At 37.2% G+C, this 15,528-nt stretch overlaps 1 protein-coding gene across 2 annotated transcripts; it reads right to left on the bottom strand.

Moving 5' to 3' along the window:
• Nucleotides 1-178: 178 nt before the first annotated feature.
• Nucleotides 179-14,987, bottom strand: zgc:171566. 2 transcript variants are annotated; one of them, XM_076884188.1, is made up of 10 exons: nucleotides 14,788-14,987; nucleotides 14,502-14,651; nucleotides 13,169-13,283; nucleotides 7,990-8,040; nucleotides 7,012-7,096; nucleotides 6,712-6,850; nucleotides 6,438-6,544; nucleotides 4,889-4,979; nucleotides 4,268-4,405; nucleotides 179-2,321 (listed from the first exon to the last, which is right to left on the bottom strand). In XM_076884188.1, the coding sequence occupies exons 2-10, from the start codon at nucleotides 14,614-14,616 to the stop codon at nucleotides 2,200-2,202; spliced, it is 963 nt and encodes a 320-aa protein (XP_076740303.1). In that variant the 5' UTR covers nucleotides 14,617-14,651; nucleotides 14,788-14,987; the 3' UTR covers nucleotides 179-2,199. The 2 variants fall into 2 exon arrangements, with proteins under 2 accessions (XP_076740303.1, XP_004548915.1); XM_004548858.4 differs by having other exon boundaries at nucleotides 14,502-14,686; nucleotides 14,788-14,986.
• Between the last annotated feature and the right edge of the window lie 541 nt (nucleotides 14,988-15,528).

Genomic DNA, 15,528 nt, shown 5'->3' with positions numbered 1-15,528 from the left:
TGGGATTGGGCAGCCCTGCCCTATATGAAGTCATTCTTTTTTTAACAAAACTCAAAACAGAGCCAATTAATCTTTCAGTCATTTCTTTTTAACACTGGGAAAAAAATCACTTTACAGTACTGGTTTTAAACATTGTTTCTCACCCCTTTATTTCATGACAAAACAATGACTCTTGGATAGACTGAAGTTTATTTAACTCCCTTTATTGTCTAATCATCTGACACATGGTACAACATACAAACAAGACAGCAACCTCCACCAATCGTACATTCAATACATGTATCAAAAAAAATTAAGATGACTAGCTAAATAGTAAACAAAATTTGGACAAGAATGAGCCTTTTTAATTTCATGTACTAGTTTTAGGAAATTTGCTGATGGGAAAGTTATGAAATCATACTATAACTTTTAAGAGTTCAGCAATTTTAAAATCCAAAATTCATGTACCATCTGTTTGATTATACTTTGATTGTATAGTCCTACTAGCATAATTTAACTCCAGTTAATGTCAATAGAAATATTAAACCTGACAAAAACAACCTGCAAATCATCAGAGAAGCATCATTCTCAGTCAATGTTTTACAAAATATACCATTTCTTAGTAAAAAAATAAAACACTTGGATGCACACCTATGTCCAAAACAATACAATCAAGGTGAGATGAACTTACAACAGATACTGATACTTCTTTTTAAGAATAAAGACGCTCTTAAAAAAAACTGAATACAGTGGTCCCTCGCTATAACGTGGTTTGCTGATTTATTTTATTTTATTTTTTTAACAGCACATTGACAATGGTCTACAGCCAGGACGCAGAACACAATCAATCTTGTGCCGTGTTATATAAATTATATGCACTATGCCTGTACAGAATGCGTTCAGCTTGTCAAATTTACACAAATTGTCGATCGCTTAGAGTGTGACTCTGAAGTGCTGTACAGTATGTTTGTAAGTTTTCTCCCCAACAAACACAACAATGCTGACCAAACGTTTGGTACCGTCAAAGTCAATCACGGGTGCCTTAGGTTTCATTATATAATACTGGACTCATTTTTCTACGAAGGTTTGAATTTTGAGAGAGTTTAAACGAGAGAAAAGTGTATAAATGTTCATGCCTGTCTGAGAAAAGTGTATGAAGTGTGCTGTGAGGGGTTTTACAGACTTAAAACATCTATAATAATTGTAAAAAATAAAGTTGGCTACTTCACGGATTTCACCTATCACAGGTTATTTTTAGAACATATCTCCCGCGATAAACGAGGGACCACTGTACTTCAAAATGAGATGGTAGTTAAAATATAATTTTGATGACATATGCTGGATGACATGAATAAAAATATGAACTACACACTGATGTTAGAGGATGGGTTGCTGTAAATTATTGTATTATTGTAACAACAGTTTGTTCATAACTGTCAATAATACTGTGCTAATAATAAACATCAACGTGAAAAATTGGTGAGTCAGTGTTTATTGATCATGCCCATTTCATCTTTTTAGTCTTTGGTTATAAAATATATACTTAAATAATATATTCTTGCTCTGTTAAGGTATCTACTCATTTTTAAGTGCTGTAAGCTCAAATAAATACATTGGGAAGAAAGAAAAATACATTGGAAGTTAGGAATTTACTGGTCCCAGGCTTGGTTTATGCAAACGAATCAGATAAGACAATTACCCATATACCAAAAATGGTGTCTTAATAGATCCTAACCCCAAAGCAATGCTGTCAAAAAATAAAGTGAAAGTAATAAATAAATTAAAATCAAACCAAAAAAAAGTTAGCAGCATACGTTAAGGATCCTGCAGGTGGCTTAAACACATTCTGGAATAAAAATGATCAGACTAGTAACTCACCCCTCCCCCCCAAAATTGCAAGGTTTATTTGGATTAAAACCAGTGCTAAAAACATGTCTTGAAAATACTGCAGGAGAAAAAAAAATACACTTGTTGAGCATTTCCTTTTTATTTTTTCTCCCAAATTAATTACTTGGGACTTTATTTGCATTCTGACATATTTTCAGCTATCATCTATCACTACATTTCAATCAGAGTTTCATTTCTGCATTTTATCTGTGACTTGATTTCTTAGGCCACTGTATGTTGAAACTCTATCAAGTTTAAAGCAGAAAATTAACCAAGATTTGACTAACTTGGACTAGGCTGTGACCAGGTATGGTTCATCTTCAGCACTGATCATCAATCAAAGTAATAATTCTGCACAAAAACAGCATCAAAGCCTCTGTAAACAGGAGGAAAGTTGTAAATGAGAGCTTTGTCCTCCTCATCAGGACTGGGGTAATGATGGTGGTTTTTCATGGCTGGAGGAGAAAAAGGAGGAAAGAAAAGACAACACAAAGTAGTGGAGTAGTTTAATAATACAGCAAAAAGGCTACTCTCTTTATAAAAAGTGCTGAATGACTGTTATGCATCAGCAATGACTTAAACATAAATGAACCATTTGCTGCATTAATTCACAAATTCCAAAATGTCTTACCACAACAAACATCTCAAATTTAATCACCAAGTTAAAAATGTCAGTGTTTTGCTCTGCATCAGAACTACTGTTTCTAGGCAATAACATTTTTTGTTGAATGTACTTTTTTTTTTAATATTAAAAAAATATATTTTTAAACACACAATATGATCAAATGCAATTTCAGTGATGGGATCTAGAAAATCAAATGATTAAAGTTTTAATTTTGAGAGGTATAAAACAAAATATACTGCTCAAAAAAACAAAACAAAGGACACTTTTTAAAATCAGTATTGCATCAAACTACCGACTACCATTTTTGATTTGCTGCAATGAAATTTTGGACTAGCATGCCGCATCATTTTTCACTTTTTTCTGTGTGAGAATTCACCCGTTTATAAGTTGATAATTTTAATTTCCATCAAACAATGTAACATCCTTTAATTCCTAACACACGCCATATCAGTATAGCTATTAAACATTTTTCCCCTATTGAGATCTGACATGTTTTCAAAGTTTCTTTAATTTTTGCAGCAGTGCATAAAAGTGGCTGTAAATCGTAAACATGTTTGGGGATCCTCTCAAATTAAAGCCAAATGTCTGTGCTTCAGTGTTATCGTGGGATTACCTTGGCCTCCAGTAACACTGTGAGGAATTTTGGAGTCATTTTTAAACAGGATACATCCTTCAATGCAAACATTAAGAAATATGTGGGACTGCTTTCTTCCATTTGCGCAATATCTCTAAAATTAGAAACATCCTATCGCAGAGAAAAACTTGTTCATGCATTTGCTACTTTCAAGCTCGACTACTGTAATTCTTTATTATCAGGATGTCATGAAAACTCCCTGAAAAGCCTTCAGTTAATCAAAATGCTGCAGCGAGAGTACTGACAGGGATTGGCAAGAGAACATATTTCTCTTAGATTGGCTTCTCTTCGCTGGCTCCCTGTTAAAATCCTTCTTCTCACATACAAGGTCTTGTATAATCATGCCCCATCTTATCTTAAAGACCTTATAGTACAATATCCCCCCAGTAAAGCACTTCCCTCTCAGTCTGCAGGCTTACTTATGGTTCCTAGGATATTTAAAAGCAGAATGGGAGGTACAGCCTTCAGCTTTCAGGCCCCTCTTCTGTCTCAACCAGCTCCCAGCTTGAATTTGGGAGATAGACACCCTCTCTACTTTTAAGATTAGGGTTAAAACTTTCTTTTTTGACAACGCTTATAGTTAGCGCTGGATGAGGTGACCCTGAAGCTACCCTTAGTTGTGCTGCAATAAGACCTAGGCTTGATGCACAGAGCATTTCTCCTTCTCTCACCCCTTTTTCATTCACCATGTGTTTATACACCACTCTGCATTTAATTATTAGTTATTATTATTATTCTCTGGCTTTCTTCCAAAGCATGTTTTTTTGTCTTGTCTCCCTCCACTCACCCCCAACGGTGTGGCAGATGACTGAGCCTAGTTCTGCCAGTGGTTTCTTCCTGTTAAAAGGGGAGTTTTTCCTTCCCGCTGTTGCCAAAGTGCTTGCTCATAGGGGGGGTTGTCTGATTGTTAGGTTTCTCTCCATTATTGTCTTTACCTTACAATATTACAGCAAGTTCCTTGGGGAAACTCTAGTTGTGATTTTGTGCTGTATACTTTAAATAAAATTGAATTGAATCAAATCCTGATTATTTCATTTTCAAGTCTACTATAGTGATGTGTAGAGGCCAAATTATTAAAAACAAAATACGTGATTGTCCTAATATCTACAGGCTGGACTTGGATTGGACAGACTTTGTGTTACCTTCAGAAACAAAGAAGCTGGCAGTGTAGAAGCTGGCCCTTACAGCGGAAACAGAATGAATCATTCCTGGCTTATCTACCCACTCAAAAGGACTTTTCTCTGGATGCCATTGCACAGCATAAAATGGGTAATGGTTGGCTGAAAACAAGAGACATTATTAATATTGTTATTTCAAATCATTGTCATCAGCACAAACTTTTAAAAAATAGGTTCATCAACACAAAATATGTCACAGCAAATTTAATTCCAATGTTGTTTCCCTAAAAACAAGTTACGGCAGTGGTTCCCCAGCTTTTTTTGCTAGCTAGGCCCCCCTGTTTTACAAGAATATCTGCCCACCCCACAGCTCTGCGCCCCCCCACTTTGGAAACCACTGAATCATGGAGTGATCAATTATATTTAAAACAAGAAAAATATGAGTGACTGTCATCAGAGAGTTTTCCTGTTGGACTGATCCAAGGTTTCGAGTTGTACAGTGGTGCTGCCATCTGGTGGATAGTTATGCCAAATTTCATGCTGACCTCAAATTCAGATAATTTTTTTTGTGTGTTTAAGACAGCAGAATAGAATCCATTATGTAATGAATGGCATGGAAACTACAGGGTAGTTAATACATGTTACCTTCCATAGTAGAGATGAATTCTTTCTTTCCATCACTGTTAGTGGACAGGATCTTGTAAAACCTCCTGAGTTTGGCATTTCGACTGTAATTCTGTAAATGGAATGGTAAATGATAAATGGATTTGTTCTTATATAGTGCTTTTCTACTCTGAGCACTCAAAGCGCTGTATACAACTTGCCTCATTCACACAACCATTTTTTTTTTAAAATATCCTTTCTACGCAAGTGCTTTCCATCTAACATTCACATGCATTCATACTTAAGTGAATGCATCAGAGAGCAACTTGGAGTTAGTATCTTGCCCAAGGATATGTGGCACGCAAACTGGAGCAGACGTGGAGGTTAGTAGGTGACCTGCTCTACCACCTGAGGTACAGCCACCCTAAGTGGTTCAAAAACACCAATTATATATTAATAGATGCATTTCATAATAAAATAATGTTTTTTTTAATATTTTATCATTCACAATCTACTGTTTGAATATTTTACTGTATACAGTAACCATTTACTTTCTCCCGTTTGGCTACAGCAGGCAATGAGGTGTGTTTAGGGTGACTTTGTTAATTTGAGTTTCGATGAAACTGCCATATACAGGCATTTGTTTCTACACCTTTATTTTGTTTGGGTTTACTGTGATAACCATCATGCAACATGTTTACAATAATACAGTTAAGTTATTTAATTTCACTTAATGTGTGTTAAAATCTAAGTAGTATTATCTTTTATGTTTAAGAAACGGTGATGTTGCTGAATTGCTTTTGTTTGGTTAGTTCTCACGATGATGACGACGCTGAGTGATCCTGTCACTGAACGCTGAATAAATCATCTGTAAACAAGAACTTGTCCGTGTGGTGGCTGACAGGAGCAACAATATCTGTCCACTTTTAGACTTGTTGAAAGACAAATGTGGAGCCTCATTCTGGACCTTCTGCAGACCTTTCATGTGCGTGTTTGCAATTTATTTCTAACAACACCAAAATTTGAGATACAAGCCAATAATTTATTTGGTCAAAAGAAGCGCAATTAGAGCACATGTTCAATCTCCATTTATATAAATTATATGTACAATGTGGAAGATGATAATTTTCTTAACGGCACACATTCATGGAAGAAAAGCTTACATTTCAGCTCCTTTGTTGCTGAGGTGCACTGTCATGTTAGTATGCTAAAGTAGAAAACTAAACATAGTTTATGCTTATGTTTACTTTCCACCCATAAGTACTTCACCAGAAATTTGTAGTAATATCCAATTTCCCTGGGTAATTTTGGACAGTTTTCAGGACAGTTTTCAAAGGTGTTTCAGGTGTTTCTTGGTTTAAGTACGATGGTACTTATGAGACTGTATTTTAAAAGACCCCCCCCCCAAAAAAAAACAAAAAAACAAAAACAAAAAAAAACAAGGAAAAAAAACAGATCCCTTGCAACCTGTTCTACTTCCATTAACAGATTGGTATATAATAAACATTTTAAAAGTTTCAGAAAAAATAAATAAAACAAAAACTTCACCTATGACAGGAAGAAAAGAAAAAAAAGAAGAAGCAGAAATTACCTGCATGGACAGACTCCAACTGTGGAAGTTTGCAGTGATGTTTTCACTAGCCAAAGACCGCAGCAAATCTTTGGGAAAATTCCGGAATAATCGGCTAGATGGGGCCACTAGCGGATGGATACAGATTTGTGTCACAGAGAATGACAAGGAGTATATTTTCATGGAATAAATATATAAAAATATGCTAATTTGAATGACTCTGAAAGAATGTAAGCCAACTTGTATCTAACCTGACAAAATAACCAAATGGAATAACAGAAAGTAACAGAAAAACCTGATGTGAGTGTCAGAGGTAGAGCCACAGCCTTAGTATCAGTAAGCGTGAGGAGGTTTTTGTTGGCAGTCAGGACAGTGAGCTGCTGGAAGCCCTGGCAGGTTCCCCAAATAGGGAAGTAGTCTCCAGCATCATTGCCCTGCAGGACCAAGGAGTGAATAAAGACAAGGTACCAATACATGAAGGCAATGGCCATTATTTTTAAGCCTAAATCTTTAGATAGCTCTAAAGATTTAGATATATAAAAAAATCTCAGGGTCGTCAGTCCTGATAGACAGTTAAACAAATCAAAACCCATACCTTCAGAGCCAAGTTGTAAAAGATCTTGGCAGCTCGACTGAACTGTGACGTCTGAAGATCTACATCTCCACCTGGCAACAACAACCTGAGGAGCCACAATTTAGACAAATAAGCTAGGAGGTGCTTCAATGGAATTGTGTCTACCTTTTCAAATTTGTGTAAAAGCAATAAGTACAATGCCTTCAAGTGTAACTCTTAATATCTCATGTGTTAAAATTACAACCAGTAAGCATATAGAAATGTTAAAGCCAGACATTATAGATACTAGAACAAAGGTCTGAATAACTTCTAACGAAACTGGATGGATGCAACTGATGTGCAGCAGTGAGAAAAATTTTTTAACACTTAAATGGTGTGCAGTTAAATCATGCCTTTTGAACATACAGCTAAGCTTCATATTTCTGTCTATTTCATTAGAATATACTTTTCATTCACCAAATCACATGCCAATAGAAAACGAGTCATTATCATGAAAACTAACTTGAGGTTCAGTGACTGTCAGGTTTGCCAACAACCTGTTCTCTATCATGCTTAGACTCTCTAACCTACATATGATGTGTGTAAAAAGGGAAAGATCCCCACAGCGCAGCTGATGTGTGTGTACTTGTTAAGGCACAGCACATGTGGTGGTCTAATAACATGAATTGACATTGTAGCGATTAAAGCACTATGTGCCTGTAGCGTCTTTGGTTAACCTTGAGTGTAATATCTTTCTAAGCGGCCTGGAGTCAGAAAGATATTCTCTCCACTCAGAGAACCTTGGTTACAAGGTAATCAACCAATCTACAACCTAAGCCTTGACCACCCTCTGAAGCTTATGAGCCAATCCAATAACCTATGTTGCTGCAATATAACATAAAGAAAGCTTGCAGTACAAATTAAGTGTAAATAAAGACAATATCTGTTTAAGACCTACGATTACACCTTATTCGAACTACAACAAAATGCGTTCAGTATGAAAGACAACGGTCAACTTACCCGTTTATTGAGTTAAATATCTTGGCGTACTCTTCTTCTGTGCGATTGATTCTGTTAAAAAAAGAAAAAAGAAAAAAAAAGAAAACAAGCAAATGTAAGAAGTAAAATCCTTGCCTATGAAGGAAAATCAAATTAGTTATTAATCACATTTGAGGAACACTACTCTTATGAGACAAGTCATTTTGTCAGGTTTAAAATTATAGATTTAAAAAAAAAAAAACAAAAACAAAAAACCACACACACACACACACACACACACACACACACACACACACACACACACACACACACACACAAAAAGCAAACCTGAAAAATAAAGAAACGTTAGAGAAGAATCTCCAATCCCAATTCACTCCATAAACATTTGAAGAATTACGCATTTTGTTTTCTAGAATTTTGCCTGTACATACCATGATGATAGATTTTAAATTAAATACTCAAGATAAAAACACAACACAGACTTTTTGGCTTAAATGCCTAGGAATTATAGCTATATTTATATATCCTGATCAGGCATAACATTAAGACCAACTGTGTAATTGTGTTGCCCCCCCCTTTTGCTGTCAAAAGAGCCTAGACTCAACGAAGCATGGACTCAACTCCTGAAGGTGTGCTATATCTGGCACCAAGATGTTAGTAACAAGTCCTGTTAAGTCCTGTAAGTTGGAGGCTGGGGCTCCCTGGATTGGATTTGTTTGTCTAGTTTCTCCCACAGCTGCTTTATTGAATTTAGATGTGGGGAATTTGAAGACCCGGTCAGTATCTCAAAGTCATTGTTGTGCTCCTCAAACCATTCCTGAACCATTTTTGTTTCGTGACAGTGCGCATTATCTTGGTGAAAAAGTTAATAGCTATCAGGGAATACAGTTTCCATCAAAGGGTCTACATGGTCTGTAACAATCCAAATTTATTTATAAAGCACTTTAAAATACTTAGCACAGGACCAAAGGGCTGTACAGTAAATAACTTAAACAATGCAATGTTAACAATGCTTAGGTAGTTGGTATGTTCCCAAGTAGCATCCACATGGACCCAAGATTTCCCAGCAGAATATCACCCAAAGCATCACACTGCCTCGGCCAGCTTGTTTAATATGCTTTTGGGCCTTTCGTTGACACGTAAGCGGTATTTTGGATCACTGAAAACTGAGATTCTTAAAAACTCCTGCCAGGGTGGAGTTTTCAAAAAGTCACTTTTTGCATTTATTTGTGGACGAGGAAAACGGAGACTTAGTCACGCAACGTCAAATGTGTGCGCCTTTTTTGACGACATGCTGTGCGCCACATTATTATTTATGTGAGATGCATTTCTACAATGGCAGATAAAGACAAAAATACTGTTGCTGTTACTATCTGTAGTTTTTACAGGCTTACATATACACACGCAATTTTTTGAAACTGCACGTGTGGACGGGTTTTTATTTAATTTTTTTTAACGAAAATGGAAAATCTCTCTTTTTCAAAAATACCCATGTACGGGTGGACGCAGCCTTAAATAACAGAAAACAAAACCATCTTTATGGTGTAATTATTTTACATGTAGTTATTTTTCTTTTTTTAACTGTGTAAGAATATTCAACGTGCCTGTCTGTGCAAAATGAGTTTAAAAACAAACAACTGTGGGATACTGTTTGTCCGTGATTTATACACGGGGAACAATTTGTGGCAGGATCAGCCTGACATTATTTGTATCCCACTGTAACTTTACTGTATAAAGAGCTAACATCTCCAATATTTCAGGAGTAGTTAATCATTACAACAAGTGTTTGTGAACTAAGAATCATGAATGTGGGATACTGTTTGTCCGTGAAACACGGATACCTACCTTGGCACCACCGTTGTGCAGCTGAAGCCAAAGGCAAGATATGCTTCATCATATTTTCTAGTCTTTGGCTTGAAAGGAAGTTGGTTTGGAAGCATATTTGGCGGTGCTTCATCTTCTGCTTTGTGTTTGTGTGGGAACCCTGTCAAAAACCTGTGCATTACACTAGCAGTGTCCAAGCATTCTTTTTTCATTTTTTTGTATCCATACAATGCCCCCCACTTCGGGAATCACTGCCCTAGCAGGTGCCATAATGAAGAGATAATCAATCTTATTTACTTATGTTAGTGGTCATAATATTATGTCTGATTGGTATGTAGTCTACAACCAAGAGATGCTTTCATAAAAGTAAGTACAGAGTGTTTAAAACATGGTGCAAACCACTGGTTACACCGAAGAACGGAAAGGCCAGGTGAGAAAACATTTAAAAAAAAAAAAAAAAAAGTTTGGCCATGTTCTGCACTACAATTCTTTAAACAGATATTCTCTCTCTTTGCAAAATATTGCAAAAGCAACCCAGATGTATCATGAGGCAAAAAAACTGGGATACTCTTCAATGACCTGGTCAGTCACCTGTCAGCCCAACAGAGCATACCTTTAAGTTACTGCAGACAAACTCAAGGCAGAGAGAGCCACAAACAAGCAACTGAAAGCAGCTACAATTAGATGACGTCAGGATGGAGCATACTGATACTATTGTTTTATTATAACAATGTGCCTAAAACCTTAAATGCTACAAAGAGAAATAAATGAAAGCGTAACTGCCAATTAGATAGATAGATAGATAGATAGATAGATAGATAGATAGATAGATAGATAGATAGATAGATAGATAGATAGATAGATAGATAGATAGATAGATAGATAGATAGATAGATAGATAGATAGATAGATAGATAGATAGATAGATAGATAGATAGATAGATTTATTTAAGGGGTGCAACGATATTCGTATCGATATTGAACCGTTCGATACAGTGCTTTCGGTTCGGTACGCATATGTATCGAACAATACAACATTTGTAATTTATTTGATCAACTTTCCTTCTGACGATGCTGTCTGTGTTGAGCGCTCAGTGAATCTGCGTTCGACAACTCCGCCTAGGCTCGACAGTGCAGCCTAGGCGGAGTAGTCGAATGCAGATTCACTGAGCGCTCAACACAGACAGCATCGTCAGAAGGAAGAGTGCAGGGCAAGCTAGCGAGACAGAAGTTAAGCTCTCCTTGCAACATGGACCTCCCCCACCCTCATTCAGATCTGGCATTTGGAATTATTTTGGTTTTCATGTGACGTATGACCCTGAAGGTAAGCGAGTCATGGACTAAAGTAAAACAGTATGTTGGATGTGCCATGCAATGCTCAATTACATGGGTGGGAACTAGTGTGTTAGCGCAGTTAGCTCGTTAACGTGTTGGCCGTCTAGCCCCATGGACGGGGCGATCAGCGGTAGCTCGTTAACGGAGATTTGCTGTGTTGTGGCTTTAAGGTCATTTCAACGAGATTAACCTGAAAGCACTAGTGGGAACACAACGAATATGACTGCACATTTACGCCGACATCATCCTAGTGCAAAGACAAGTGGAAGCAGAAAAAAAACAAGCAAGCATGCTACTAACTTTAGCCGAGTCATTTAGACAGCTGTTAGCACATGATTCTCCTTATGCTGCTGAGAATATAGCCCAGAAGAAGCGGATAGTATAGCTTTTATTTTGGAAAGAGACATTTCTCTGTAATAAACTCTCTTTTCCAAAGATGAGTGATTCCTCAATCAGATACAGGGCTCGCAAAATCGCTAGCCCGACGTCCTGGGGCTAGCGATTTTTTTCAGTCGGGCTACCAAAATCTATCTCTGCCCTGCCCGTCGGGCTATTGTAGGAAGGAAAAATATATGTCAATGCTTTTGCATTCTTTCAGAAATGTAGCTGGGTAATTATGTCATTGGCATCGGTGAGCCACTGTCAATATGTGACATATTGAAATCGCGTTTGAATTTGCGCTTGTTTTTTTGCTTTCACTTTGCAATCGTGCGAACTGTGTATAGAGAGCGACAGCACTGATCTGTGAGTGATGATAATTTGTGCACCAATTCCTCCGACATTGTCTTATTAATCGTTAGCTTACTATGCAAACATGACAAGTGAAATCTCCCGCAGCAAGCTTAAACGTGTGAGAGGTTGATCGCAGAGAATCGCTGAGCTTATGTGAGTGCGTGTGTAAAAGCAGCAGGATATATATTTGACTACGATGACCTGGATGACTGAGAACCTTCACAGACAGATATATATTTTAGTTCTGCTGAGCCAAATAAGACAGGTCAGGGTGAAGAAGTGACAGCCAAAGAAAAGCTTAACACAAAACGGAGAAGTTATGACAAATCAGACTATAAGGCAAAAAGAAAGTGCAGCTTTATGGTTTCATGGACAAAAGAATTTCTGTGGCTGCGATATGACGAGCTAAATAACCAGGGCTGCACATAAGTGGTCCGCAGGTGCGCATTCGCTGTCAAAATAAAAAACACGCACAAGGGTTAGGGTTAAATTTAAAAACTGTACTTTTGAGTTAAAATATATATTTATAATTTTAATAAATGACAAATTAAAAGGGCATGAACATTTTTTTTGTATCGAAAAAATATCGAACCGTGACACCAAAGTATCGAACCGAACCGTGAATTTCGTGTATCGTTGCACCCCTAAAAAAATATATAATATATATATATATATATATATAGCCTGCTAGCACGCGTGCCACTAATACCATAGACACAATAATTAATATTTTGTATTACTTCTACCACCCCATTTAAAGGAATCTTGTCTTTTGGCATAATGTCGTTCGCATTCCAAAGGTACCACCATTTCAATTTTGATTAACAGCTAAATCATGAACATTCATGATGTGTTATAATCCAAACAAGGTGGAATATCGTTATCAGTAAAAAGAAAAGTATGATGAGGTACTAAACATATGATGTGCACTAAGTGGCATGTGGCTCAAACAGTACTGAGATTATTGCAATGAATTGAGTCAGAGCCAATTTCTTAATCACCCGAAACATTTGTTTTGTACAGACAATTAGTCAGAAAAAAAACACTTATTAAAAAACATATACAATTAAATGACTACTGTGTAAAACAATAAGTTGTCTGGTCGAGTAATGAATTTTCTTTTTGTATGGAAATCATATGTGAATTGTATGAGTGCTTCAAGGGGTGCTGAAAGAGACAGAGTAAATGCATATAAGAAATACACAGCAAACACATAGAGGTCATGAAGGGACCTGATGACCACAGGTTGGTCTTGGTGCACACAAGTATTATTAAGGATAATTTCCTTAAACTCATCTAACTTTCTTACCGAATAGGTACAACCCTGGCCCCAGCAGCCTCTAGGTATTTGACATAGGAGGCAGCTATGTAAGAAGACCCACGAGCAAACTGGTCCCATGGAAGGTTTTCCTGTGCCAACACACCTAGCAAGAACATAAGACACATGATATAGCAGATATTACGAGAAAGAACTCAAACAGTTAAAGTGAAAATGTTGTTTAACCATGGTTAAAGTTAAAAAGTTCACTGAAAAGGACAGATTTAGACAGGACTGTCATACTAAAAATGCCTAAAAAATTAAAATAAAACAACCCACCAAGGAGTCACTTTTCCTAAATTCTTTTCTGTGTACATAGTTGAAAGTGAACAAAGTAACAAATTTTGCATAGTATGATTTTTCATTCTGGGCTATCCTTTTTAAAAGAACACACTTTGAGTATTGTAAAATTAGATTAATATGGCCTTTATCAAAAACAACCAATTCAGTTACTAATGAAGTGAGATAATCTAATGAGTAAGCAGAACAATACTATTAAACTATAAATTAAAAGAAGAAAAGAGAGAAGCTAAGGGGTGGAAGTGAAAGCAGTGGGAGCAGCAGTCAACAGTTCGTTGAGACCTCAAATTCATTTCTTTTTGGGCACAGATATTCAAATGCCCCTGTGAACGCCAGCTGTTGGTTATCTTCTTTATCTGAACATCGCTCAAATTTATCTGTGAATCGTGATATGATTTTATTCTTTCAAATGTAGCCAAAGCTGAAGTTATTGTTAGACTTAAAATCTTGTGTCTATCCAGCTACTTCCTCTAATTGAAATCTCAGTTGAATTGGATTTAGCAATGAAACAGGTTGGGTGCATTACAGCAAAATTAGGTTCTCCGGCAAAGTGCAACATTAAAACTTGTTGATCCAATACATAGCATAGCCTCAATTAAAGGACAGGTCAAAAATACGTCCCAAGTGGGGTTAAAAGCAATAGGTTAAATATAATCTATTTTCTTATCGTTATTGATAGCATTAACACCATTAAACTTAAGAATGAACAACATATAATGAAAATGTGACTTGCACTGATTTTTTCCCCAAATATTGGACCATGGCAATAAACACAAAGCAGACATCTTGAGAAGACAACCAAAAGTCTATGATCAAAAACATAATATCTCAATATAACAGCGCGTAAACCAATCCACAGGGAAGACATCCCCTTCCTCACTCACCCCCCAATCCGTGTAACACACCTTTTCTCGAACGTTCCAGACGAGAATTACATAAGACCCTTCAACTATCCACGTGTATAAACGACTTCTACGGGGACCAGTACTTACTAAATACAACCGTTCATGTGACCAAATCTTACCGATAATTGGTCGGTAATTGAGCTGCTGGCGGGTTCTTCCTACAGCACACAGAGCGGGTGAGCACCAGAGGAAGGCGGTCAGCACCGCGAAGATTGCTGCAGCTGTTCGAGGCATTCAAAACACCGCGCACAATTCCTAAAACAAAACCGCTGGAGGGGGCAATCAATGTCAGCTGGATTGCAGGCTGGAAATGAAAGATTACAAAAGTTTGTTGCTGTTTTGCCTGTTAAAATAACAAACAGCTGACAAAAAGGTTAAAGCGTTCATTAAAATGAGCAAAATTACAATGAAGCAATCCCAGAAATGATGCCGTCCTCCGGGTGCTGATGCTGTGCTCCAGGAGGTCGTCCGGCTTCTCTCGCAGTCCTCCTACTTTCCTCGGTCTGTATTCTGAGGTGTTCCGACTATCAAGTCAGTCACGTGTGGCACTCGCCTGCAAAAAGCAACGTCATCCTGAGTAGCCTCCTCCTTTCTGGTGCGTCCCCATTAAAAAGACAGAGATAGCGCGATCAGACGGCATCGTCAGACTCCTCCTCTACACAGGTACAGCTAAATACTGGGCGTTTGGGTTTTAACAAAGAGAAACACTGAGCATGTATGAGTCAGCTAAGACAAAATAGATTGCAGAATAACAGAGATGATTATAATTAAATGCAAAGTCGCCCGAAAGCATGTGGAAGTGTGACCCACAATGCAATTCCAGAAAAAAGGCAGAGGAAAACGTTTGGGAGAAATAATAAGAGTTATAATAATAATAATAATAATGATAAGAATGATAATAATAATAATATCCCCAAAGTTTGATTCTGTTCATCTGGATGCAGCGTTTTCAGTGGGAGAAACGTTTCGTCACTCATCCAAGCGACTTCTTCAGTCTCAGCTGACTGTAGGTTTCCCCAATCTTATAAACAGTACATTTGCATAATAACTGAAACCAGCCCACTGAAGGAACAATGGCCCGGGAGATCAGTTCCTTGATCATTAATATGCAAATTCGCATGACCATTGATTAACAACCACTGATCA

Source organism: Maylandia zebra, linkage group LG5 (assembly GCF_041146795.1).
Source record: "Maylandia zebra isolate NMK-2024a linkage group LG5, Mzebra_GT3a, whole genome shotgun sequence".
NCBI classification, from domain to species: domain Eukaryota; kingdom Metazoa; phylum Chordata; class Actinopteri; order Cichliformes; family Cichlidae; genus Maylandia; species Maylandia zebra.
This window is presented reverse-complemented; position numbering and strand designations above follow the sequence as displayed.